The 24,748-nt window shown below is 40.7% G+C and overlaps 2 protein-coding genes across 2 annotated transcripts; one reads left to right on the top strand and one right to left on the bottom strand.

Annotated features, from left to right (window-relative positions):
- Positions 1–1,457: 1,457 nt before the first annotated feature.
- Ubi-p63E (Polyubiquitin-63E) lies at positions 1,458–6,801 on the top strand. Its single transcript, XM_076205873.1, has 2 exons — positions 1,458–1,591; positions 3,344–6,801. Exon 2 carries the CDS (start codon positions 3,358–3,360, stop codon positions 6,553–6,555), a length of 3,198 nt encoding a protein of 1,065 aa, XP_076061988.1. The 5' UTR covers positions 1,458–1,591; positions 3,344–3,357; the 3' UTR covers positions 6,556–6,801.
- A 7,129-nt stretch (positions 6,802–13,930) lies between these two features.
- Positions 13,931–22,363, bottom strand: LOC143037517 (uncharacterized). Its single transcript, XM_076205874.1, has 2 exons — positions 21,730–22,363; positions 13,931–15,910 (listed from the first exon to the last, which is right to left on the bottom strand). Exons 1-2 carry the CDS (start codon positions 22,060–22,062, stop codon positions 15,206–15,208), a joined length of 1,038 nt encoding a protein of 345 aa, XP_076061989.1. The 5' UTR covers positions 22,063–22,363; the 3' UTR covers positions 13,931–15,205.
- Between the last annotated feature and the right edge of the window lie 2,385 nt (positions 22,364–24,748).

Here is a 24,748-nt window from a genome sequence, read left to right as displayed (position 1 = left end):
GAGCTTGGCCACAAGTATAGAAACTCAGGTAAATAATAGCCAACACAAGTCTGAACACGTTGGATCTTCCATAATTGGAAAATAAGTGTAGCAGATGATTTCATGATGAAGTACAAAAGACCAGATCATGAGAACAAGTTGGGAAATGCTTAAAGGATATCAAAAGATGATTTTACTGCAGATACAGTAATTCCTAGAATATCTTAGAAACTAGTATTGCGCAAGCCAGGGTTGGAAAGCATCATTGCACTGCCTGTATTCCATTCACGGTGGGTAATTATTCTAATTATTTTTTTATTCTTTTTTATGTATTTATTAAGAGAGGTCACTGCACTATTCATCAGTTTGGTCATGCATGAACTGTGAGCTCTCGTCCGTGTGGGTAATACCTGTCGATCATTAGTCAAACACGTGGTCCAAACCCTTGAACATAGGGGGTATTACTGAAGGGCTTGTGGTGTTATGTGGATGATTTAAGGTAATTTTCTGTACTCTTAAGTTGGACAAAATCCACCCGAAAAAAATAACCTCGGTTATATATTATAATTCTGGAGAAAAAATGTAAATAAAGATGTTAAATGAGTTATTATGTTTACATCCGCATGGAGAATGTTTTTACAAGAATAGACTACATGTCTTGATGTGAAGTCCCCAACTTGTACGTAATTCACGGGATTTCCTGTTGACAATATCCTTCGATTCCTCGAAATCTTTATTTTGCTGTCTTACACCAGTTTTACTTGAAAATTGATTCTTGATCAGCCTGTTCGTCATTATCATATATTTTCCTTATCCAACACCAGCCAGTCGGATTTATTCAGCTAAGGGAAAGCCCATCGCTTCAGAAAGGGTGAACGTTGTAACTTGTAAATGGAATCTTCTAGAAATACCAGGAAGTTTGACAAATGATGCAACTCAAACCATTATTTTCATTATAAGAATTGTCTGGGTGTATGATTTTTGCAAACAGATGTTAAAGATGATAAATTGATGATGAAGGAGTGAAAAAAAAATCCAAATTTACTATGGTGACGCCATGTAAGAAGAAAGGCACGTGTTCCAACAATACTTAGAAAGAGAACGCCCTAATTCGTAGAACTCGTTAGTGTTAACATTATTTACCATACATGAAACATATTTTTCATTATAATTTGATTGTAGTAATTAACAATGGGTATATATTGAATGTTGTGTTAAAAGGACGGAAATATTATTTTATGGAATGTTTCTGAACGTTCTTAGCAACCATAGAATGACACGTCCATAAATTTCATGGGTGAATACACAAATATTTGCTTCTACACCGACTTAATCAAAGCTATCAATTTGAAATATATTACATTTTATTATATTAGGTTGTTGGTAGCTCTCATATATTTTTTGTTTGCAAAGAAATGTGTAGTTACAGGATTTATATTAAAATTAAAAGTTGCCAATTGACGTCTTTTCTTTGTCAGGTGCTTCAGATTAAAGTGCGCATGCGTCAAATGATCACGTGACCAGTTCCTTTATAACCGAGGAGCAGACTTGGGCGAGATAGAACGCCGAGTGAAACTGTACGGTGAAGAGAAAATACGTGATAAGGAATAAAGTGAGTATTGTGCCGTGCGAAGTGTTAGATTGTGTCGTTTAATTTTTAAGTTGTGATACATACGAAGGGTTAGTGCCGCGGTGAAAGTGTTAAAATTAAAGTTTTAAGTTTGCAGGAAGGATGTGTTTTGTGTTTTGTTACTTGTATGTTGTAGTTTAGGCTTGGAAATTTCTGATAAAACTTCTCGTATTTGTGTATGGATACCCCAGTACATTTACTGAGGAAAATCTGCAAGTCTAGTGCTTGGATGATTTATGGTATTTCCCAGAAGCTTGGAAGGATTCCAGATTTCACTTTTCATTGCTCAATTTTGTGCTTTCTCTTGTAGCACTGCGAAAGTTGCATTGTGTAGGTCATATTCTATTTCTAGGAAGCTTTTGGTAGTTACACTATAGGTACCGGCAGATATAATGAACTTAAAAAGTGGGTTCTTATTGGGCGTTCTTAAATGGAAGCAAGAAATTAAGAATCAAAAAGTTGAATATTTCAATTGGCTGTGCTCCCTCTGACTAGATCACAAGAGTAATAAATGGAGGATTTCGGGGTGGATAAAATCCTAGCCAGTCAGAACGTCCCACTGTCAAAACGTCCCACTTGGCCTTCGGTCAAAACGCCCCACTTGGGGCAATCATTTAAACTAAGAATCACAATAGTAAGAAACTTAATAGAGACCATCAAATGCGTTGACTTGGCATGGTACGTTTTGGTATACCCAAGTGGGACGTATTGACATTGGAAGATAAGAACAATTTCTCTTTGGTCAAAGAACATGAAAATCACACATTTTAAAGAAAACAGTTAAAGCAATTCCATTAAATGTAATCCTTTAAACTAAGAATCACAATAGTAAGAAACTTAATAAGAGACCATCAAATGCCTTGACTTGGCATGGGACGTTTTGGTATACCCAAGTGGGACGTTATGACTGGTAAGCGATAAAATAGCCGGATTGAAGGGATATTTGAGAAAAGTATAAGGGTACAAACTATTGCAATGAAAGTACAAGAATTAATTGCAGTGAATTGCTGGTGGGATTTTATAATGAGCAATTATCAGCTGATGCACAGTTTTTTACCTTTTTCCCACCAATGGATTGGGCATTTAGGAGCTATTGGACAATTTAAGCCCTGTTAAATTTTGGTACATGCTAGTTCCTAGTTTTTTTAAAATTGATACTGCTCAGCAAATTTTGGTGCAGCATAGGGGTGTTCAATCATCTGCAAGGATGTATAAATGCTGCAATTGAATTTGTGCAATGTGGTAAGGAGAAATGTTTTGAGACTTTAAGAGTTCAACTAGGTTTCTAGTAGTAGTGATACATTAGGGGAAAGGAGGATGTTCCTTGCAGTGTTCCGAATCTAATTTTGATGAGTTACTATTAAATAGTGAAACCCTAAAACTGTCTAAATATTTTATTAAAGTTAGAATATGTGGGATCCGAATCTAATTTTGATGAGTTACTATAAATAGTGAAACCCTAAAACTAAGTCTAAATGTTTTATTAAAGTTAGAATATGTGGGATGTGCCCTCTTCCTCTGGTTATGGTGTTTGGTTCTGTTCCAGAAATTAATTTTAAACTGTTGCATGTGAAAGGATTTTTCCTCTTATTGATTATCTTTTGAGTAATGAAAATGTAAAATTTCAGTGCATGCATGTTTCTGTAATTTTACTAGTATTGAGTTTGGGTATAATGTGTATATGAATCTGTATTTCCCTTTTCCTCTATTACAAATATGAATTCTTTCTTCCAGACAAACAAGAGAAAATGCAGATCTTCGTTAAAACTTTGACGGGCAAAACCATCACACTTGAGGTGGAGCCCTCAGACACCATTGAGAATGTGAAGGCAAAGATTCAAGACAAAGAAGGAATCCCCCCTGACCAGCAGCGTCTCATCTTCGCTGGCAAGCAGCTTGAAGACGGCCGCACCCTTTCAGATTACAACATTCAGAAGGAATCCACTCTCCATCTGGTGTTGAGACTGAGAGGAGGTATGCAGATCTTTGTCAAGACACTCACTGGAAAGACCATCACACTTGAGGTTGAGCCTTCAGATACCATCGAGAATGTGAAGGCCAAGATCCAGGATAAGGAAGGTATTCCCCCAGATCAGCAGCGTCTTATCTTCGCTGGTAAGCAGCTTGAAGATGGCCGCACTCTGTCCGACTACAACATTCAGAAGGAGTCCACACTTCATCTGGTTCTCCGATTGAGAGGAGGTATGCAGATCTTCGTCAAAACCCTTACAGGGAAGACCATCACTCTGGAAGTGGAACCATCAGACACCATTGAGAATGTAAAAGCAAAGATCCAAGATAAGGAGGGTATTCCCCCGGACCAACAGCGTCTCATCTTTGCTGGTAAGCAGCTAGAGGATGGCCGCACCTTGTCCGACTACAACATTCAGAAAGAATCCACTCTGCACTTGGTTCTGAGGTTGAGAGGAGGAATGCAGATCTTTGTGAAGACCCTCACAGGAAAGACTATCACCCTTGAGGTTGAACCTTCAGATACAATAGAGAATGTGAAGGCAAAGATTCAGGACAAGGAAGGTATTCCACCTGACCAGCAGCGATTGATCTTCGCAGGTAAACAGCTTGAAGATGGTCGCACTCTCTCAGATTATAACATTCAGAAGGAATCCACTTTGCATTTGGTTCTTCGCTTGAGAGGTGGAATGCAGATTTTTGTGAAGACCCTTACAGGAAAGACCATCACTCTGGAAGTGGAACCATCCGACACCATTGAGAATGTGAAGGCGAAGATTCAGGATAAGGAAGGTATCCCACCTGACCAGCAGCGTCTTATCTTTGCGGGGAAGCAGCTGGAAGATGGCCGTACTCTTTCTGACTATAATATCCAGAAAGAATCTACACTTCACTTGGTTCTGCGTCTGAGAGGAGGTATGCAGATCTTTGTCAAGACCCTCACAGGAAAGACGATTACCCTCGAAGTTGAGCCCTCGGACACCATTGAAAATGTGAAAGCCAAGATTCAAGATAAGGAAGGTATACCCCCAGATCAGCAGCGTCTCATCTTTGCTGGAAAACAACTTGAAGATGGGAGAACACTGTCAGACTACAACATACAGAAAGAATCTACATTACATTTAGTTCTTCGGTTGAGAGGAGGTATGCAGATTTTTGTGAAGACCCTCACAGGAAAGACTATCACCCTTGAAGTTGAACCCTCTGACACTATTGAGAACGTGAAGGCAAAGATCCAGGATAAGGAAGGTATTCCCCCAGACCAGCAGCGTCTCATCTTCGCTGGCAAACAGCTTGAGGATGGCCGCACCCTTTCTGATTACAATATTCAGAAGGAATCTACTCTTCATCTGGTTTTGAGGTTGCGAGGAGGTATGCAGATCTTTGTGAAGACTCTTACAGGCAAGACTATTACTTTGGAAGTTGAACCTTCAGATACCATCGAAAATGTGAAAGCAAAAATCCAGGACAAGGAGGGTATTCCTCCAGACCAGCAGCGTCTTATCTTTGCTGGTAAGCAGCTTGAGGATGGTCGCACTCTTTCTGACTATAACATCCAGAAGGAATCTACACTTCACTTGGTTCTTCGTCTGAGAGGAGGTATGCAGATCTTCGTCAAGACCCTTACAGGGAAGACCATCACCCTGGAAGTAGAACCTTCCGACACCATCGAGAATGTTAAGGCCAAAATCCAAGACAAAGAGGGTATTCCTCCTGATCAACAGCGTCTTATCTTTGCTGGTAAGCAGCTTGAGGATGGTCGTACACTTTCAGACTACAACATCCAGAAGGAATCTACACTTCACTTGGTTCTTCGTCTAAGAGGAGGTATGCAGATCTTCGTCAAAACTCTTACAGGAAAAACTATTACCCTGGAAGTAGAGCCATCGGACACTATTGAGAATGTAAAAGCCAAAATCCAAGACAAAGAAGGCATTCCCCCAGATCAGCAGCGTCTTATCTTCGCTGGTAAGCAGCTTGAAGATGGCCGCACACTGTCAGATTACAATATTCAGAAGGAATCTACACTCCATCTGGTGCTCCGATTGAGAGGAGGTATGCAGATCTTCGTCAAGACCCTTACTGGAAAGACCATTACCCTTGAAGTTGAGCCATCAGACACCATCGAAAATGTGAAGGCCAAGATCCAGGATAAGGAAGGTATTCCCCCAGATCAGCAGCGTCTTATCTTTGCTGGCAAGCAGCTTGAAGATGGCCGCACACTCTCTGATTACAATATTCAAAAGGAATCTACTCTTCATCTGGTTCTGCGATTGAGAGGAGGTATGCAGATCTTCGTCAAAACGCTTACAGGAAAGACCATCACCCTGGAGGTTGAGCCCTCGGACACCATTGAGAATGTGAAGGCAAAGATCCAAGATAAGGAAGGTATTCCCCCAGATCAGCAGCGTCTCATCTTTGCTGGCAAGCAGCTTGAAGATGGCCGCACCCTCTCAGATTACAATATTCAAAAGGAATCTACACTTCACTTGGTTCTCCGATTGAGAGGAGGTATGCAGATCTTCGTCAAAACCCTTACAGGAAAGACCATCACACTGGAAGTGGAACCATCTGATACCATTGAAAATGTGAAGGCCAAGATCCAGGATAAGGAAGGTATTCCCCCAGATCAGCAGCGTCTTATCTTTGCTGGTAAGCAGCTTGAAGATGGCCGCACCCTCTCAGATTACAATATTCAAAAGGAATCTACACTTCACTTGGTTCTCCGATTGAGAGGAGGTATGCAGATCTTTGTCAAAACTCTCACCGGAAAGACAATTACCCTTGAAGTGGAGCCCTCTGACACAATCGAAAATGTAAAGGCGAAGATCCAAGATAAGGAAGGTATTCCCCCAGATCAGCAGCGTCTCATCTTTGCCGGAAAGCAGCTTGAAGATGGCCGTACCCTCTCCGATTACAATATCCAAAAAGAATCCACTCTTCATCTCGTGCTTCGGTTGCGAGGTGGAAACTAGGTTTTTAAATGTGATCACCATTCCAACACAAATGCCCCTGTAAAGGCACTGGGCACTGGCATTATTTTTGCAAATTGAAATCATTGCTTTGTTACACAAAGTAGTCATTAGCATGATGTAATTTTGCATGGAAATTTTTAGTTCATTCCACCATTGATGTCGGAAGTTTTGTTAACTAGATGCTGTGGGAAATCAAATTATTTTTTCTATTACTTTCATAAATCTGAATAAATATTTTATCTCGTCTGTCGATTTTACCTTACCTTGATTGAACTAAATAGATGATATAGATAGAAAGTTAATGAACTGTAGAACAAATACTGCTGAATGTCTAAGATGGAACATAAAGTTGCACATAGGAAGCTTGAAGTGAGATCCTTGTGTTCATAGAAATCCCAGCTTTGGGATTGTAGTTCACTAGTCTGAGACATGAACTAGTATATCTCGTGAGAACTGATGAACGGAAGTATTGACATTTCTAATTATTGAAGTTTGCACGATGAAGCAATTTGGAGATGCTGGGTTGTAGGAACCGAAAAGACGATGGTGAATGTAAGATTTAAATAGTCGAAGGTTTGAAGATCATGTGGCTTCAGACTTCAATTTGTGTGGAATACCAGGTCAGCGGGGAGTGGGGTGGTGGTGATTCGAACCAAAGTACTACTGGCAACAGTTCACGCGGACTGCCAGACCATAAACCCCAGGAATGGGATATTTTCCCGGGGTGGATATAATCGTGCATCATTTCTCAGGTTGAATAAATATTTACGAGAATCAAATATTTTATGGGGAGAGATTTTTTCGGGATGTTCAAGGAACTGTGCATCATGGACCAGTTTCTGGTGCTCATGTTAGTAGGTTTCTACTAGGCCAATGCGCACATGGTATTAAAGGTGAGGACCGCTTTGGATAACCTGTGTAATGGGGGTAGGGCCGCTGCCTGCACCCGAGGTGGCTTCTATGAATTTGCTCATAATGAAGTTCAGTGGAATAAGATATCTGATGGTGACATTATACTGAACATAGAAAATGTTTAATAAAGTACATTTTAATGACATCATCGGATAGTTCTTTGCTAAGATTATTCTGACAAGCTCCAGGCGATTTTATTCAACCAAGTGGGGCCACGGCAAATGACTACCCAGGGGACTCCACAAAGAACTGTGCCTTGGCACCCTTTGTCACATGACCATAAGGTCGAGTTTCGTCTGCGTCCGGTTTGGAAGACTGCCAAGATAGGAGCGCGCTACAGCTGCTAGAACCGTTTCACCACATTCGTTCACAAAGCCACCTTTAGCATCAGTCTAAAGCTTAGCCACTTCATTCTCCCGATGCGCTTCAAATGATTTCATGTTTTCCTCCGCGGTATTTTGACGTTGATTGTTCATACATTTTACGTACAGTTATTTTGTGTGCAGTCAGGAAAGGGATCTACAAGGAAAGAGTTTTGTTTGTATTCACCGAGCCTCGGTTGCCTCCAACGTCACCATGAAACAGCATACAAACGACATTTATTTTTAGAAGTACAGGCTTTACATTGTGCGTAGCCTTCGGGTGATTTGGAATAATAAATGTTTACATGGAAAGGTTTTTAGCAATTGATACGTGGAAATTGTATACTTTCACCAAATGCCTACTTCAGACAATGACTGGAATATAACTTCGGTAAACTTTCTGGTCATGTGCCGTTGATTCATGTTCGGGATTAGGACATGACGCCCCGCAACCTCGACATCCACCACCTCCTCCTCCTCTCCACCCCTCCGTTAGGCCTACTGTAAGCTGGCTCCAGGAAGCTGCTGAGGGCTATTTTCAGAATCAGCTGTAATGGACACCAGCTGGGTGTTGAGCAGGGTATGGTTTCGTGTCATTGAGAATATTTGCTTGTGCATCATAATTGGCTGTAGTAGTTGATGTGGTTGATGTTCCTGGTTTTAAGTGAATGTTTTTTTTGTGTAGTCATTATTCTTTTTATAGTATAAATAGTACTTAATCCCCAATAGTAATTGTTTTTGTATGTAGTCTGAGCAGTCATTACTTTTAATTGTTATACGTAGTAGTAGACTCGTACGCATTCCACTTTGCGTTGTTGCCATTTCTGTATTCTATAGTCATGCATTATGTATAATGTTACCTCTAAAATTGCGTGCAGGTACCTTAATGATATATAAGGATTTCCCTTGTGTTGTGTATCTTTTGTTATATATGTGTATACCTATCTATATTGTTCTGCTTACAAATCCCATCTGGCAACGGGATGCCAGGATGTGTGTCAATACCCATACCACCCAACCCCTGGTCAGTGGGCCTTCACCTCTTGAAGCGTGCGTATTAAAAAAGAAAAAATGTGAATATATCCACCGTACTATTTGTGTTTCACTTAACCACGCAGAATTCCTTTCTTCACCAAACTGATGACCAAAGTGACCTGACGTGTATATACATTCTAAACGTCGCGCATTCTAAGTAACTTCGACGCGTATGAGTAACTACGCATTCCAAGTGCCGTCGACGTGTGGGATCAAATTCCTATTCTAAGTGACTTAGACGTGCGCTATATCATTGACGCCTTATGGTACACGGATCTGTACATATCTGATAACTACGCCATGTCTGCCCATATGCATGCGCAGTCAGTCGCCACGTCCACTTCACCGATAGCAGCGGCGGTCCCCTCTAGCACCATGCCTCTGCATCCGGCGTTTACAGCTTCACTCCCTGTTGCAGCTGTAGCTGTTCGCCCTCCACAGCTCGACGAAGCGTCGCCAGCAAGATGGTTTTCGTTGCTAGAGGCGCAATTTGCACTAACCAACGTAACTGTCCCCCTCACAAAGTTCCACCATGCACTCTCAAACTTAACTATTCCAGTGCTCAACCAGCTTGACGACGATGTCGTTAACTCCGGCGACTACGAGCGATTAAAGAAAGCGTTAATCGACGTCTTTACCAAACCCCCACCAGACCTTATCACATTCCCACCAATCCTTGATAGATCCCCACCAGACCTTACCAGATCCTTACCAGAACTGTTTGATGCCCTTGTACATCAGAACCAGATCATGCACGACAAGCCGACGGCCATCTTACGTGACCTGCGTGACATCGGCAATCAACTTGGAGTCGGTGATGATTTCATACGCCTGAAGTTCCTACGTGCCGTGCCAAGTGACATTAGGCCTCTTCTTGTGATGCACGGTGGCTCACCGGACGAATTGGCCCGTGTCGCCGAGACACTCATGGCCCATGGCTTCGGGAACAGAGGTGCGAGTATGTCGTCAGTGAATAGGCCAGTGTCAAGGGACCTGGATGGTGATAGTGCAGTAGTAACCCCACTACCAGTTGTTTCGCTTCTACTAACTCTCCCATTGGGTTAAGACCGTTTTACGACGGTCAGAGGCAACAAGTGTGTCGCTACCGTATCTTCTACGGCAGTCGGGCTAAGTCGTGTAAACGTTGGTGTATATTGTCTTCCGCTTGCAGTAATATATTGCCTGATTCACGTCCCTCGTCTCCAGGCCCTACGCCTAGAACAGCGTTTCTTAATATGAGGTACTGAAATCGATTTTAGGGGATACTGGGAAAGGCTAAATACAGCGCGATAAAATGTCAATATTCCTAGCACAGGGTGACCAGTACTGAAGAGAGGATTTTTTTTACATGTATCGTGTGTGTATGTGGTGTATACATACATACATACATACACACACACACACACACATATATATATATATATATATATATATATATATATATATATATATATATATATATATTGTGTGTGTGTACATTCTTAAACTTTAACCTGTAGTAACACGATGTTTGCCAAAGTTAGAGGGTGCTGGGCTGCATGCCCCTCACTGCAGGGGTGCTGATGTCGGAAAAGGTTAAGAAACGCTGGCCTAGGACGCCGGGAAACTCTGGGCAGTCTGTGGAAGTATAGTTTGCAACCGCCGGACTGCCAGTTGTCGTAAGTGCCTCAATAGGTTTGCAAGAGCTACGAATTCCTCATCGATACCGATTCATAAGTATCCCTGTTACCTTATGACTCAAAATTTTCTCCTCATCTCAGACCGACGGTAGTTACTCTTACACACACATACGTACGTGCGGCGAGTTCGACGTGGACCTTGCAATTCAACGTATCAGACGTTCTTTTTCATGGTCCTTTGTCGTTGCTGATTTCGAACGCCCTATCCTTGGAACAAATTGCTTAATTGCTCAATCATTGATTAGATTGTAAGAACTGGTACCTACTTGACCCGTCCATCAGATGTATCATTCCCCTTAAGATTTCTGCTGTCACTTCTTCACACGCGGTGCATTATGGGGATATTGATTCAGATTCAATACCCATTGCTCTTTCGGAATTCTCTGTACTCACCGCACCAATGCAGTTGTCAAATACTCAACAACTGGAAGGCACTATATGTCATAGAATAGATTTAGGTGATTCCTCTCCAGTTTCATTTAAGACGAGACCAGTGACTGGTGTAAAGCTAAATGCAGCTAAAGATGAATTCCAATTATTGTTTGATGCAGGGATTATTCGACGTTCCAACTCACCTTGGGCGTCTCCACTCCATTTGGTTCCAAAGAAAAAACCACATTCCTGGAGACCTTTCAGAGATTACAGGGGTCTGTATACCGTAACTGTAAATGACAAATATCCCATACCGCACTTGCGCTCTCTCACCATGTCACTTAAATAAGCATATTTTTAATAAGACTTAAACAGCTCAAGGTGGAGTGCGTATATGGGTCTACTACTACGTGGAATAATTATGAAATAGCTGCGCAGACTACATACATAAAACAGTTACTATTAGGGCTTAAGTACTACATATACTATTTAGGAAATCATTACTACTTATGCTATGAAGAGGAAAATGACTCGCATAAAGAGGACTACATATACTATGTGTAGTCATTCTTCTCTATATAGTAGTCATTTTCCTCTTTATAGTATAAGTAGTAATTGTTCCCTATATAGTATATGTAGTACTTAATCCCTAATAGTAATTGCTTTATGTATATAGTCTGCACAGTCATTACATAATTGTTCTACGTAGTAGTAGACCCACATATGCACTCCACCTTGCGTTGTGCCTTTTCTGTATTCTTTAGTCAGGTATTTTGTATAATGTTACCTCTAATTACATCGCATGCAGATTCCTCCATTAAATATACGTACTTCTCTTGTGTTGTGTTTCTTTTATGTTATATATATATATATATATATATATATATATTTACACATATACCTATATATTGTTCTGCCTACAAATCCCATCTAACAACAGTCAGTGGGCGTTCAGCGTGCAGACTGATAAACATTGTGAATATCTCGACCGTGCTATTTGTGTTTCACTATCATGCAGACTTCCTCTCTCCACCACATGTATTTGATGTTGATTAAATTCAAACAAACGGGCCTGTTTCGTGGAATAGAACCATACAAATATTTTTTGCTTTTGATATATTTCTGTATAATAACATTGATGTTTACATTTTTGTAGGCAAAATTGTATGATACAACAAAGAAAATTGTATAGATCTATCATATGGCAGCATTGTATTTTATTTTTTGTGCTGGGGATGTGTTCACCGAAGATGACATTGAAATGCCAAATTCATATGAATACATGTATGAAAGAAAGTGAAGAATACTATAATAGATAAGTGTATCCACGCTAGCATCCTAGCTGTCTGGTGGCAGAGAGCAGGATCTAGAAATCATGAATATAACTGATAAGAGTTTAATGAAGCTTATGGCACAATATTCTTATCTCTCTCCAGTGAATAATTGATCGTCTCAAGGTTGGGTGGTTAAGAGATAATTATATCAGCCGATGTTTTTACTTGTTGGTAATCAATTAAAAGGTATATATATTTCCCATTTATTGTAATCTAAAAAAAATCACAATTTAACCTTTCCGTAGATGACGACAGTGATAAGTGTTACAATTACAATGACCAAAGGTAGATGAAGTGTTAATTAAGAGTTGTACTATAAAAAGTGTAGTGTGTGTGAGACGTGAACATATACATACATATACCAAGGACTTCTTCACCCTTACAAAGGTCATAAGTAATGCAGCAAGACACAGCAACGCCATTTCATTTGACCGGCGACCTCCCCCCTCCCTTCTCCGTCCCCTCATGCAGTAACATTGAAGACGGGGAGAATCTTCGGGCTGCGTCAAAATATCATTCACACATAACCACTCCCCAACCCCCATCCACTCCCTTCCATGCCTCACAATTTCATCCATGCCTCACAGTATCATCCATGCTCAGCCATTCTCCCTTCTTTCCTCAACAGAAATCCCACTTGCTCAATGCCCCTTTTACCCCATCCATCTTATCCTCGGTCATCCTCTCATGTTCACTTATAACATAAATATATGTATATATGTTTCCGCAAACAAGTAGTTGCATCGTATCAAATACGTGACCTTGCTTGGGCTCGCTACTTCAACAGAAGTGACTGGCAGTATTTTTTTCCGAGTAAATATTCCTCTAGACCCGTGCTCCTTATTCCAAGGTCCTGGGGACCCACATCTTTTTCAAAGAGGGGTCCGTTGAATACGGGACGATCCAGTATTAAAATTCTGTCGATGAGTGGAAACAGTACTGCATAAGCGTGGGTTCTGCGAGTAAACAGTGCGACTCGCTATTGACATATTGACCTGTCGTCCTAGACCCGGATTCTGGAATCTGTTACAATGTTAATATTTACCGTAGTGTTGGAATATTGTCTATTTTCACTAAATCTACCAAAACCCTGATAAAATTGCAATTTAGGTTCAATAATATGTGAAATATTGGCACGGTAAATGATGACTGAATTATATTGCACGCTTGCATGACTCCTTTACTGAAAGTAAACGAGGAATACAGATCTGGCAACACTTCGCGTTGATGCCAAATCGGTGGAAACATTTTTGTGAATTCGAGTCTGAACTAAATCCAAAGCGCTGAAACCCCTGTAGACTGGCACACCCATCACTACGGTAGCACGCTATAAATTTTATCCTGAGTAGATGTCAGGCGATTTTATTCAATTTAGGGCAGGGCCCTACGAGGCGAGCGGGACACTGAGTCGACTCACCAAGTTTAACTAAAGCTACAGCACCAAGTTGATAAACAATTAAGAAATAATTGGCCGACTCACTTGACAATTATATGGTGGCACGTTATGTACAGGTGTGGTTGTCATCAGGTGATCTTATTAAACAAATTTCCAAGTAAGATCAATGCCCAGGGAAATTGATGTATTGGTGGGGTCGGTGTGAGTTCGGTTGGGTTTGGCTTGCTCAGAAACAGTGTATCCCCAAGAATATCGAAGGAACATTGAATTTCAATAAATGGTTGGTTTTAGTGTAAAATATTAATAAATTTTACTGGGATTTAAATGTACACGCTTCAAACATCACATTTCTGTCAACGTCTGTGATAATGCAATAAACAGCAATTCATGTTTGGGTCATCCCCTTCTTTAATATATCTTTTGTGTTTAACAGAAGAGGACATGTGTAGAAGGCCAGAGTATTGCAAAGTGGGCATGATTTATAATGGTGTTTTATCATACTGTGAATCTAGGGTTTGAATATATATATATATATATATATATATATATATATATATATATATATATATATATATATATATATATATATATATATATATATATATATCATGAAGTGACCCAGGACAGGTAAATGTAAAATTTCTGGAGCTTATTAAGATACACTATGAACACCACTTAAGATGAAGTTCGGCCTTACAAAAAAGACAATGGTTTACAAATATACATAAATAAATATTTATACATAAATTCATGGATATGTACCAGAATTCAGGATCTACTTATACTATGAACACGAAACACAATCAGTTTTCCAAAATGAACGTTGTTAAAGTCTGACTACTTAGATAACTAGCTTTTTGGCACAAATTTAAGTTGCACTGTCTTGTAGACAGTGTTATACTGCATCTCCCGGACTGGTGACTGAAGACAAAATGAAAATAAAGTATTTGTGGCAACGTTATCTATAACGTACAAACTCAAGCAAGAAATGATAACGGTTGAGTGAGAGTTTGAAATGTGGATGTGAAGGAGAATAAACGAAGGAGTGTAGAGGTGAGTTACATTGTAAGAAAAACGAATCAATATACGAGTAAAACAAAGTGGTAAAATATATGTGGTTAGAAATATGAAGAGCATATTGTACCCACAGCATAGTATAGAGCAGATTTGGAATACAAGGGAGACAGAAAAAATGTATTTCGTATGGGGAGGAGGGGCAGAGAGTCGGTGTGAATTAGCTTAGAGTGGGTGGAGTGAGCCTGAGAGGAAGATCGAGAATGAGGTGGATGGATGAGAGATGAAGGAGGCTTTGGATGCATGCAGGGTGTCTGTCGAGCCAGGAGGAGAGGGTGAAGATGACAAGAGTGATCGGATGCGTTTTATCTGTTTATAATGTGTTTAAAAACGGCTGCCCACCCTATAAAGGGGAATGCCTCTTAGTGCACATTTACACAGACAAGTTATCTAACCCTTTAGTAGGGTGTGGTATTCCCCCAGCTGAGTAAAATAGTTTGTCGGTAGTTGAAAATATATACATAATGTATAATAACAGTTAATATGTTAATATATACATGAAGAGTTGGCTAACATGCCCATAGATCCCATGAACACTGCGTCGCTAATTATTTTCATTGCAATACACTGTTGCTGGTTAGTCATTTTTCTAATCTGCGCGGCTACGTAGGTTCCAAACGCTGTACACTCATCATTCGGTTGTCTATTTTCAGAGACAGTTTTCATAAACAAAACATCGGTTATCAATTTCATAGCGACACATTGTTGAGCATCAGGCATCCTTCTCACCTGGGCAGCCACGACTGTCCCAAAAGCGTTACATTCGTCGTCGTTGTTATTTTGTTTTTGTTCTGGCATACCGGACAGTTTCTGTAACGCCAGTTTCATCACTTGATCGGTAGTGTCCAGTTTTCTCTTTTTAAATATTTTCCCGCTGGGCGAGGAGGTGGCGGTGTATGATGTTGAACGGTTTGTTTCTTTTTGTGACGTCATGTCGGTTGTCGGTGTCGTCGATCGCTCTGCAGAAGCGGCTTGGGGGGACGCCTCCGCCAAGGGCTGAGTAAGTCGAATTTCAGGCGTGGCGTGGACCATGAAAGGGTCTGGGGTTGTCTGTGTCGATCGAACTTCCGACGGGGATTCGTCGAATACTTCTTCTTTGACGTCGTCGACGTGGACCATCGGCTCGGCGCCAAATGAGTGCTGCATGCTCATCGTGTCCACGATGTCTGGTGTGAATTCTTGCTCGCCAATCTGAGGAGCAATGAAAACATTTAATTCGTTATCATTGTTAACTATTATTATTATTATTTTATCATTATTATTACTGTTCTTATTGATATTCATCACTATCACAGCTGAATACTGCAGCCAATTAAAAACCTTTCGGTACATTACACCCTTTTACATATTTTATATTGGCTATTGGCTACCCCCCGTGTAAAGGGGAAAAAGCCTTTAGTATATGTGTGTATATTGGCTATTGTGAGACGATTCTGTGAGCTGAGAGGGCTGAATCAAAACGAAAATAATATCTAAATCAACCAAGATCTCATCCTGTTCCGAATCTCCTTCTCTTGATAATGATAATAATACAAATAATAACAATAATAAATTTCATACCCCCTTTATTAGGGGGTAGCCATATCATATCCCCCACCCCACTTTTTACACACCTAAAATCCTCCCCACCCCACTTTTTACACACCTAAAATCCTCCCCACCCCCCGTCCCATCTCGGCACCTCGTACGGGATGAAGGGTCGCCCCTGTATCCCGCCACACCGTTCACATCAAGGACAATGCAGCTCTAAGACACAGCACCTCCACAGTAAGGCCCGACAGCCGAAGCTGGGTTACCCCCACATATTTATCGTGTGGTGACCCTTATAATCTGAAAATAATCTATCAAACGGGTTAAAAAAATGGCCCCGTGATTACTTTCTCATAGTACTAATACATACATACATATACCAAGGCTTCTTCCCCCTTACAAGGGAGGTAGCCAAAAAGGAAAAGGCATAAAATCATTCCCACCCATTCCATCCCTTAATACACTCCACACCCCTCCACCCTCCCTCTCATCTTAGCACCTCCTGGATGACGGGTCATCCCTGCACCTTGTCCACTACCCTGGGTCAGAAGCAGTGTCGCAAGACACAGCACATCCACAGCAAGGCCGCTTCATTAAATCGGCGACCCCCCCTCTCCGTCCCCCCCATGCATAAAAGGAAAAGACGGGGAGAAATCCCTTCGGGCTGCGTCAAATTTTGCTCACACATACTACCTCACCCCCCATCCCCCGCCCATTCCACCTCATGCATCACAACATCATCCATATACAACCATTCTCCATTCACCTCTGTCTTCTGTCCTCTTCCGTCCTTCCTCAACAGACATTCCCCTCTTCCCCAAAGCCCCCTTCACCCCATCCATCCATCTCATCCTAGGACGTCCCCTCATGTTCACTCCCTCCACATCTGCCTTCCATACCTCTTTTACTAGTTTTTCTTCACTCATTCTTTCCATGTGTCCAAACCATCCTAGTACTCTCATCAACCCTATCTCTCAGCTCCCTTTCCAACCCCGTTCTTCTCCTCACCTCCTCATTTCTCACTCTATCTAGCCTAGTAACCTCCATCATACTTCTCAGACACCTCATCTCAAACACATTCAAACACCTTCTCTCTTCCTCTCTTATGTTCCATGTTTCTGCCCCATACAGTGCTGTTGGCATAATCACTCCTTCATACAGTCTCCTCTTAGCATCCATTCCCAAATGTCTATTCCTCATTACACTCTTCAATCCACCAAGGCATTTACTCGCTTCTCTCAATCTACATTCTACCTTCACCTTCACTCCACCTTTTCCTGCCACATTTGCACCCACGTATCTAAAACCATCCACTTCCTCCAGTCGCTCTCCCTGCTCACTTTCAGTCTACTGCCCCTTTCACCCCTTGTACATCTCATCACCTTACATTTACCCACATTTAGCTTTAGCTTTCTTTATCACATACTCTCCCAAACTCTGTCACCAACTTCCTCAGTCCCTCCTCCGATCCTGCCACAAGCGCAGTGTCGTCAGCAAACAACAGCTGGCTCACCTCCCACTTTTCTCCATTTTCTTTAACCATCTCCAATCCCTGACCCACTATCCTTGCATTTACCTCTCGCACTACCCCATCCATGTATAAGTTGAACAGCCAGGGTGACATACCGCATCCTTGACGAAGTCCCACCTTTACCTCGAACCACTCTCTCCATTTCTAATCCTGACACAAGCTCTACTACTCTCATAAAAACTCTTGACAGCTCACAGACGCTTTCCTCCTATCCTATATATCTGCATAACCTCCCACAGTGCCTTTCTGTCTACCCTATCGTAAGCCTTTTCCAGATCCATAAAAGCCAAAAAAACATCCTTCCCCTTTCCTATAGCTTTCTCACATATTTGTCTTACCACAAAGATCTCATCTACACAACCTCTACCCGTCCTAAATCCACACTGTTCCTCACCAATTACTCCCTCTGTTCCTCTCCTAATACTCTCAATCAAGATCCTCCCATAAGCCTTCCCAACTACACTTAAGCTAATCCCTCTGAAACTACTACATTCACACTTGTCCCCTTTTCCCTTGTAAAGTGGAACTATACAGGCACTCCTCCAGTCCTCCGGCACTCTACCCTCTCTCCAGCAAACATTAAACAACCTCACCATCACTGTACCTCCTTTTTTTTTTTAGACATTCTGCATGACATCCATCCAGACCAGGTGCCTTACCTGCTTTCATCATCTTAACAACTGCCTTCACTTCATCCTTCCTTATTTCTCCTCCATTTTCCTCACTCATCACTCTCATTTTCTTAGCATTTCCCACTGCAACTATCTTTCCCTCCCTATCCTCCTTCAAATTTAGCAACTCCCTAAAATATTCTGCCCATCTTCCCCTTACTGCCTTCTCTTCCATTATCATCTCTCCATCTGCACCTTTTACCTTTTCTTCTCTACTTGATTCGCCTCCTCTTCCTCTCTTAATTTCTTTCCAAAACATCTTTTTATTACTTTCAAAATTTTCTGTCATACTCTTACCCCACTTCACATCTGCTCTCCTCTTTTACCTTTTGCTTTACTTCTCTTTTCTTTTCTTTGTACCTCTCATATGACTCCCTCGTCCTATTTTGTAACCAATCTGTGAAAGCTCGCTTCTTCTCTTCTACAACCTTCTTTGTTTCCTCATCCCACCATTCACTGCCCTTCCTTCTATTTCCTCCTGTCCTTCTTGTTCCACACACCATCCTTGCACACTTTGTGACTCCCTCCTTGAACCATCCCCATTCCTCCTCCACACCTGGCTCTACTCTATCCTTCACTCCCTCCCACTCCTTCAGCTTCTTGTACTCCTTCTCCTTTTCCTTTTCATTTAATAACAGTAAACAAATAAATATATAATACATAACTCCATTCTCTATCTTCTACCCACTCGCTTTCCTGCTCCATACATTTAATCACAAACGAGTTTAAAAACTGTACCTTGCTTACGCCTTTTATTTCAAAATAGATTTACTTTTTTGAGTCAAATGCTGACTTCCCATATTACAATAAAACTTTACATTTGTTGCAGGCTATTGATACGCTTTATATTTAATGTTTAAGTAATTTTGATATTTCTAATAGTGGAGGAAGTACTTGACTTTGCTCCGTTCCTGATTAGTGAGAGACACCCGTGGATTGAACAAAAATTGTCTGACGTTAGCCAGAATAAACTGATTAAATGACGCCACTTTGTCTCAATGCATTATCACACTGGGCTATTTTTCCTCCGACTGTCGGAGCAGATTTTCAGCCCTCAGCTGACGGGAAGGAATCTGATAAGCTGGCGGAAAATTATATTCCTTCAGTATATCAAATGCCATTCTATGTAAATTGTTAAGAAATCAAAATAGTTTGCCACAGTGATTTTACGGCGGAAAAGTGCTGGAGGTGGGCGGTACCGCCGATTAATCGGAGGTTGAAGGAAAAATAGCCCAATGTGATAACATCTCAACGGATTCCAGCACCGAAATAATTAAATAGTCGATTAATTAATTTACCGATCACCTCACGTGATGAGAAATCCAATTTCTCGACATTTTTTTTTTTGTCTTCGTATCTGGCGACAAAGGTGTGAATTCATCTCAAATGAACAAATCTCACCCGTATATTATATCCTGACAATTTCTTCGTAAATCAAATCCTCCTTTGGTTTCATTATATAATAAAAGGTCGAAGAATCTGTTTTCCCAATTCTACACGACTTCAATCTCAACGGGTATCGGTGATTACCGCTTGCCCTGGCTGTCCGTCCACGTAGGCAATGATGGCTTTCGGCCAAACAACAGTGTGTAACATTTCAACCCAACAATATCGTCCTCTATAGATTTTCTATCAAATGCGCTGACATGCGTCATATCGGCAGTTGTTACTTTTAGACGTTGTCATGCCTCTGGCACCAACACTTGCCTACTTTATTGCGAATATATCTATTTATCTATCAATTCCCTCGCCACTGCCCTGACTGTCACTTGTGTATTCCCTTACCTATGCCATCAATACTTGTGTAACGATTATATATATATTACATTTTTTAAACTTATGTATTAACTTGTTTTAATTATATTCTAAGCAGATTCTCCGACACGGTACTGAATATTTCCTTCACTATCACACTTTTTCCAATGTAATTTTTCGATGTTTAGTTTTTGATGTGCTTCATAAAACGATTTTTCGAATAGTTTGCGAATAAACAAAATTACCAGAACAATTAAGAAAATAGTCTGCGTCTCAAATTGTTAGATTAAAGAACTTACAATGATTGACATTTTCCTACTGGTTGTCGCCAGACGATTTTATCCAGCCTTTGGGCACAACAAACGAAAAAGTTAGCCCCTCCGACACCAAATATGACGCTCCAGCTGAATAAAACCGCCTGGCGACAACCAGGATGAGAGAAATTGGACCACCATGTACGGAAGGCCCTGTCAAACTGGACTATTTTTCCTTCCATTGTTGCATCAGATTTGTAGCCCGCAACTTTCGAGTAAGAATCTGATATGCCGGAGTAAAATTATTCCCTTCCAGTTGATTCAATGACATCCTACGTATTTTTTTTTTTTTTTTTTAAGGAAGAAAAAAAAAATAGTGTATCTGTGATCTTACGGCGGAAAAAAATTCTGAAGGAGGGAGGAAATATAGCCCAGTGTGATGACACCCTAACGATAGGCCGACCTCAATTAACCCTGCCGTCAAGTGATTTTATTCAGTTGACAGAAACTCCCTGCGTGGGTCTAAAACACTGCACATATCTATCGTTATCATTGTTATAATTACTCAATTTAAATTATACACAAGAATACTGTGTTGATTAATTTATGAACGATACTGGCATTGTACAGGAGTAAAGAATTAACTAAATCAAATGACTAAATAATAAGAGCAGGAATAAAAAATTAACTATAATTAAGACAAAATACAGTAAAAATGAAAAATAAAAATTATATAAAACAAAAATATGTGAGTAAACGAAATATATTAATATAAATAAAATGGAATGAATGATAAAGTGTAAAAAATGAACAAGTGAGAACAGAAGAAAAAAAATCTTTAGCACTTGGTCGCTCGAAAGTGTCGGTATAGACTACAAGATTCTCATTTTCCTTATCAACTCGCACTCTAAATTCTTTCAAGTTTATCTGTAAACTAAACGATACTGATAACAAAGATATGCAGAAAGAGCATTTCTTTATCTGTCCCTTGGCTGCGGCCGAAGCCGTCACATTCGCCCTCCTCCCAACCAGGGCAAGTAATGGCTACTGATGACCTTTGGGGATCGAGCCCAGGCTCTTAAGAGGCGCGTGTGAAGATGGACGGGTATTAACGTTAATGTAAAATATGTATTTCTTCTACTGTGTTAAAATTGAATTTCTAGTATCCAATCTATATCCCGAACTTGTGTATAAGATGCACCAAGACGACTGAGTGTGTGTGAGCGCGCGCGCACGTGTACGTGTATTCAACATGTCATATTCACATACCTCCATCCCAGCCTCATATGCGGGGTGCGGATTGAATTTGTTTAACAAGAAACTTAGGCTCTTGTAAGCAAACCAGGGACTCTGGTAAGTCTCATCCGCACCGTCTGATCTCTTCTCTCTTATCTTCTTCACCTCCCTTCTTAGTTGGCCAATTAAAGTCTTCATTTTCTTTTCCACGTCCGCTCTATCTATTTGCATCTCGTCCGATATTATCTTCCACGCATCCGTCTTTTTCAACTTGTTCGTGTATTCCGGGTGCAAAGGGTCCCATAGGATTGGGTGTAGATGGTATAAATCTATCAACATTAAAGTTTGATCTCTTGTCCACTCCATGTTCACATCCACGTAAGCTTCTATCTTGTGCAACCTTCCTCTTACGTTTGCCGAGTGTCTCTGTACGCGTTGGTCCCCAAGCCAGCTGCTGCTCTAGCCTCGTACACACCATTCCACTGCTACCAACATGAAGCCAACCAGCGTCTAGCTTATGCGCATCAAACTAAGTAATGTCCTTATGATGTTAGTATTCAATATCTCATGATCATGTCGGCCGCACTATTTTAGCATACGTTGCAGGAACCGTAATTTAATGGATAAATGCAAATTTCACGCCGATATTATAATATTTTTACTAAATCATAATAATCTGCATAACCATATAAAAACATGAACCACTTGCATTTGATCGAAACGAGTGCTAGTAACATGTTTACAACATTGTTGTCAACATGATTTCATACATGCTGCAAACATCACTGGGCTAACGAATGGAGTCGCAGCCTGGTGAGATTCATGTTGGTAGCCCTGTGTAGACGAGGCTCAGTGCTGCGGCATGCCGCATGAAGCTAGCGAACGGGATACAGGTGGGCGGCGACTTGGAGCTTGCATTCGAGTACAAATGGAAGCGACCGATAAAGTGCCGTCCACTCCATTTCCCATCCGGCACCCATCACCGTGCCACTATACAGACTGTTATACGTTTCTCGTCATCATTTCTTCCTCTTCCTTTTTTTTCTCCTCTCCCCTCTTTCCTGCACAACGTCGCCCCATACGTCACATACCCAAAAAGATAGCTTACACGCTACCGAGCCTCAAACTTCGTGTCTCTTCGCTCACCTCTTCCTTTTCCCTCAGTCCGCAGTCCACTACATTATTTTTCACATTGACACAAAACTAGGCCAAAACAATTTAGATCGGGAAAACAGCATTAAACCACCACCCTCCCCACCTCCAGTACGTCGCTGTTAAAAGTATAATACATACGACATTAATAAAGATAAATATACATAAGTAAATGAAACCTCCCTTGTCTGCGCCATGAAGTGGACAGGCTTCTCTGAGCTTCCCGGTGACAATTACCACCTCCTCACCCCTACCACCACCACCGTCAGTGACGGATCCATCCGCTGACATACACAGAAGGGGTCACGGATTACCAATGGATGTGTAAGCTATATCAGTGTGTCGCATTTTTCTTTCATGTTTTTTGCCAAGTTGTGTATGAACGACCAACAATTCATAATCATCATCAAAGTAGTGTTATGTACATAAATATTGCCCCCAGACATAAGTTCTGTGGGCGTCAACTTTGTCTCCAAAAGTTGTCTCTTGCAAAGGCAACCTTGTGAGTGCGATCAACACCAAGGAAACGTTCAATAAGCCTGTATAGTCAGGGTTAAAGTTTACGAATTATGCTGGTACCTGGCCTAGACTGATTCTCACATTTCAGTCTCTAGATTGGTAGTCATTCCAGCGATACCCCATGAACCTCCGAAGGTGCTTCAAAGACATTGAGACGCCGCTTTAAGTAAGCATTCAAATTCCATGTCTCAGAACCACACATCAACAGGGAATGCAGGTGACTTGAAGATTCGAATCTTACTTCTCTTGCATGAATATCGACAACGCATATACTCTAGTTGGGTGAGTCCATAACACCATAGTCAGGCAATGCTAATCCTACTTCCTGAAATCAACCACCACTGTTCTTGAAACACAATGGCAAAAGCCGACAAGACTGTGAGAATCAACACCGTGTGAGATCGAAACCTTTATTGGTACGACGTTTCGCTTGTTACAGCTTTTTCAAGTACTTGAAAAAGCTGTAACAAGCGAAACGTCGTACCAATAAAGTTTTCGATCTCACACGGTGTTGATTTTCACACCAGTTCTTCACTACACCACCAATATATGTGAAGCTTTCCAGTACCCCAATGTCTTCGCCACTTGCATGAACAAAATTTTGTCATAAACTAAGCCCCCCAAATTCCTGGACCTTGGTAGTGTAGTGAACAACAATTGTTGGTCATGCCAGGATGCATTCCGAAGGATTGCTATTGCCCGTGGTTACGGATTCGCTACCAGCGTATATGCCGTTGTCGATATCTACGGTAACAACACTGCTTTCGTAAAAAAGAAAACTTTCTCCAATTTGTTGTTGTTTCTGAGTGTTGCGATTCAAAACTCTGTCGTTTAGTACCAATAAAATTACAGTTGGATCGCGATTCATTCAAAAAACATTCAATGAAATCGCAGTGGTCGTAAGATTACATATATATATATATATATATATATATATATATATATATATATATATATATATATATATATATATATATATATATATATTTTTTTTTTTTAAGTCAACTGCGCTAATAGCTTTGGCTATCTTAAGATTCAAATATATATATATATATATATATATATATATATATATATATATATATATATATATATATATATATATATATATATATATATTGGATATGAATAGATATTACACTTAGAAAAATGATACATGACGAAATAAATAAAGATACAAGTAAAAAATGGAAGTTCAAAATATAATTTTAATCTTGAGCCTTCTCTGTAGACCTCGATCTCCACTAGTGACAGGAACCTTCAAATGGTGGCCTTGTAAGATGGACATTGCACATAACAATTTCCCCACGCGTCTGCTCCAGAACTTGTCAATATTCTAGTCTTTTTCTAGAGATGTGAACCCTTAGAAGTCCACGGAGGG

This window comes from Oratosquilla oratoria, chromosome 22 (assembly GCF_046742065.1).
Source record: "Oratosquilla oratoria isolate Oo_2021 chromosome 22, ASM4674206v1, whole genome shotgun sequence".
In the NCBI taxonomy this organism is placed as follows: Eukaryota; Metazoa; Arthropoda; class Malacostraca; order Stomatopoda; family Squillidae; genus Oratosquilla; species Oratosquilla oratoria.
This window is presented reverse-complemented; position numbering and strand designations above follow the sequence as displayed.

Coding starts and splice junctions, on each gene's coding strand:
- Ubi-p63E (XM_076205873.1), top strand. CDS start 3,358: ATGCAGATCTTCGTTAAAACTTTGACGGGCAAAACCATCACACTTGAG.
- LOC143037517 (XM_076205874.1), bottom strand. CDS start 22,062: ATGGAGTGGACAAGAGATCAAACTTTAATGTTGATAGATTTATACCAT. Junction 15,911..21,729: donor CATATGAGGCTGGGATGGAG/GTATGTGAATAT, acceptor ATTGCTCCTCAG/ATTGGCGAGCAAGAATTCAC.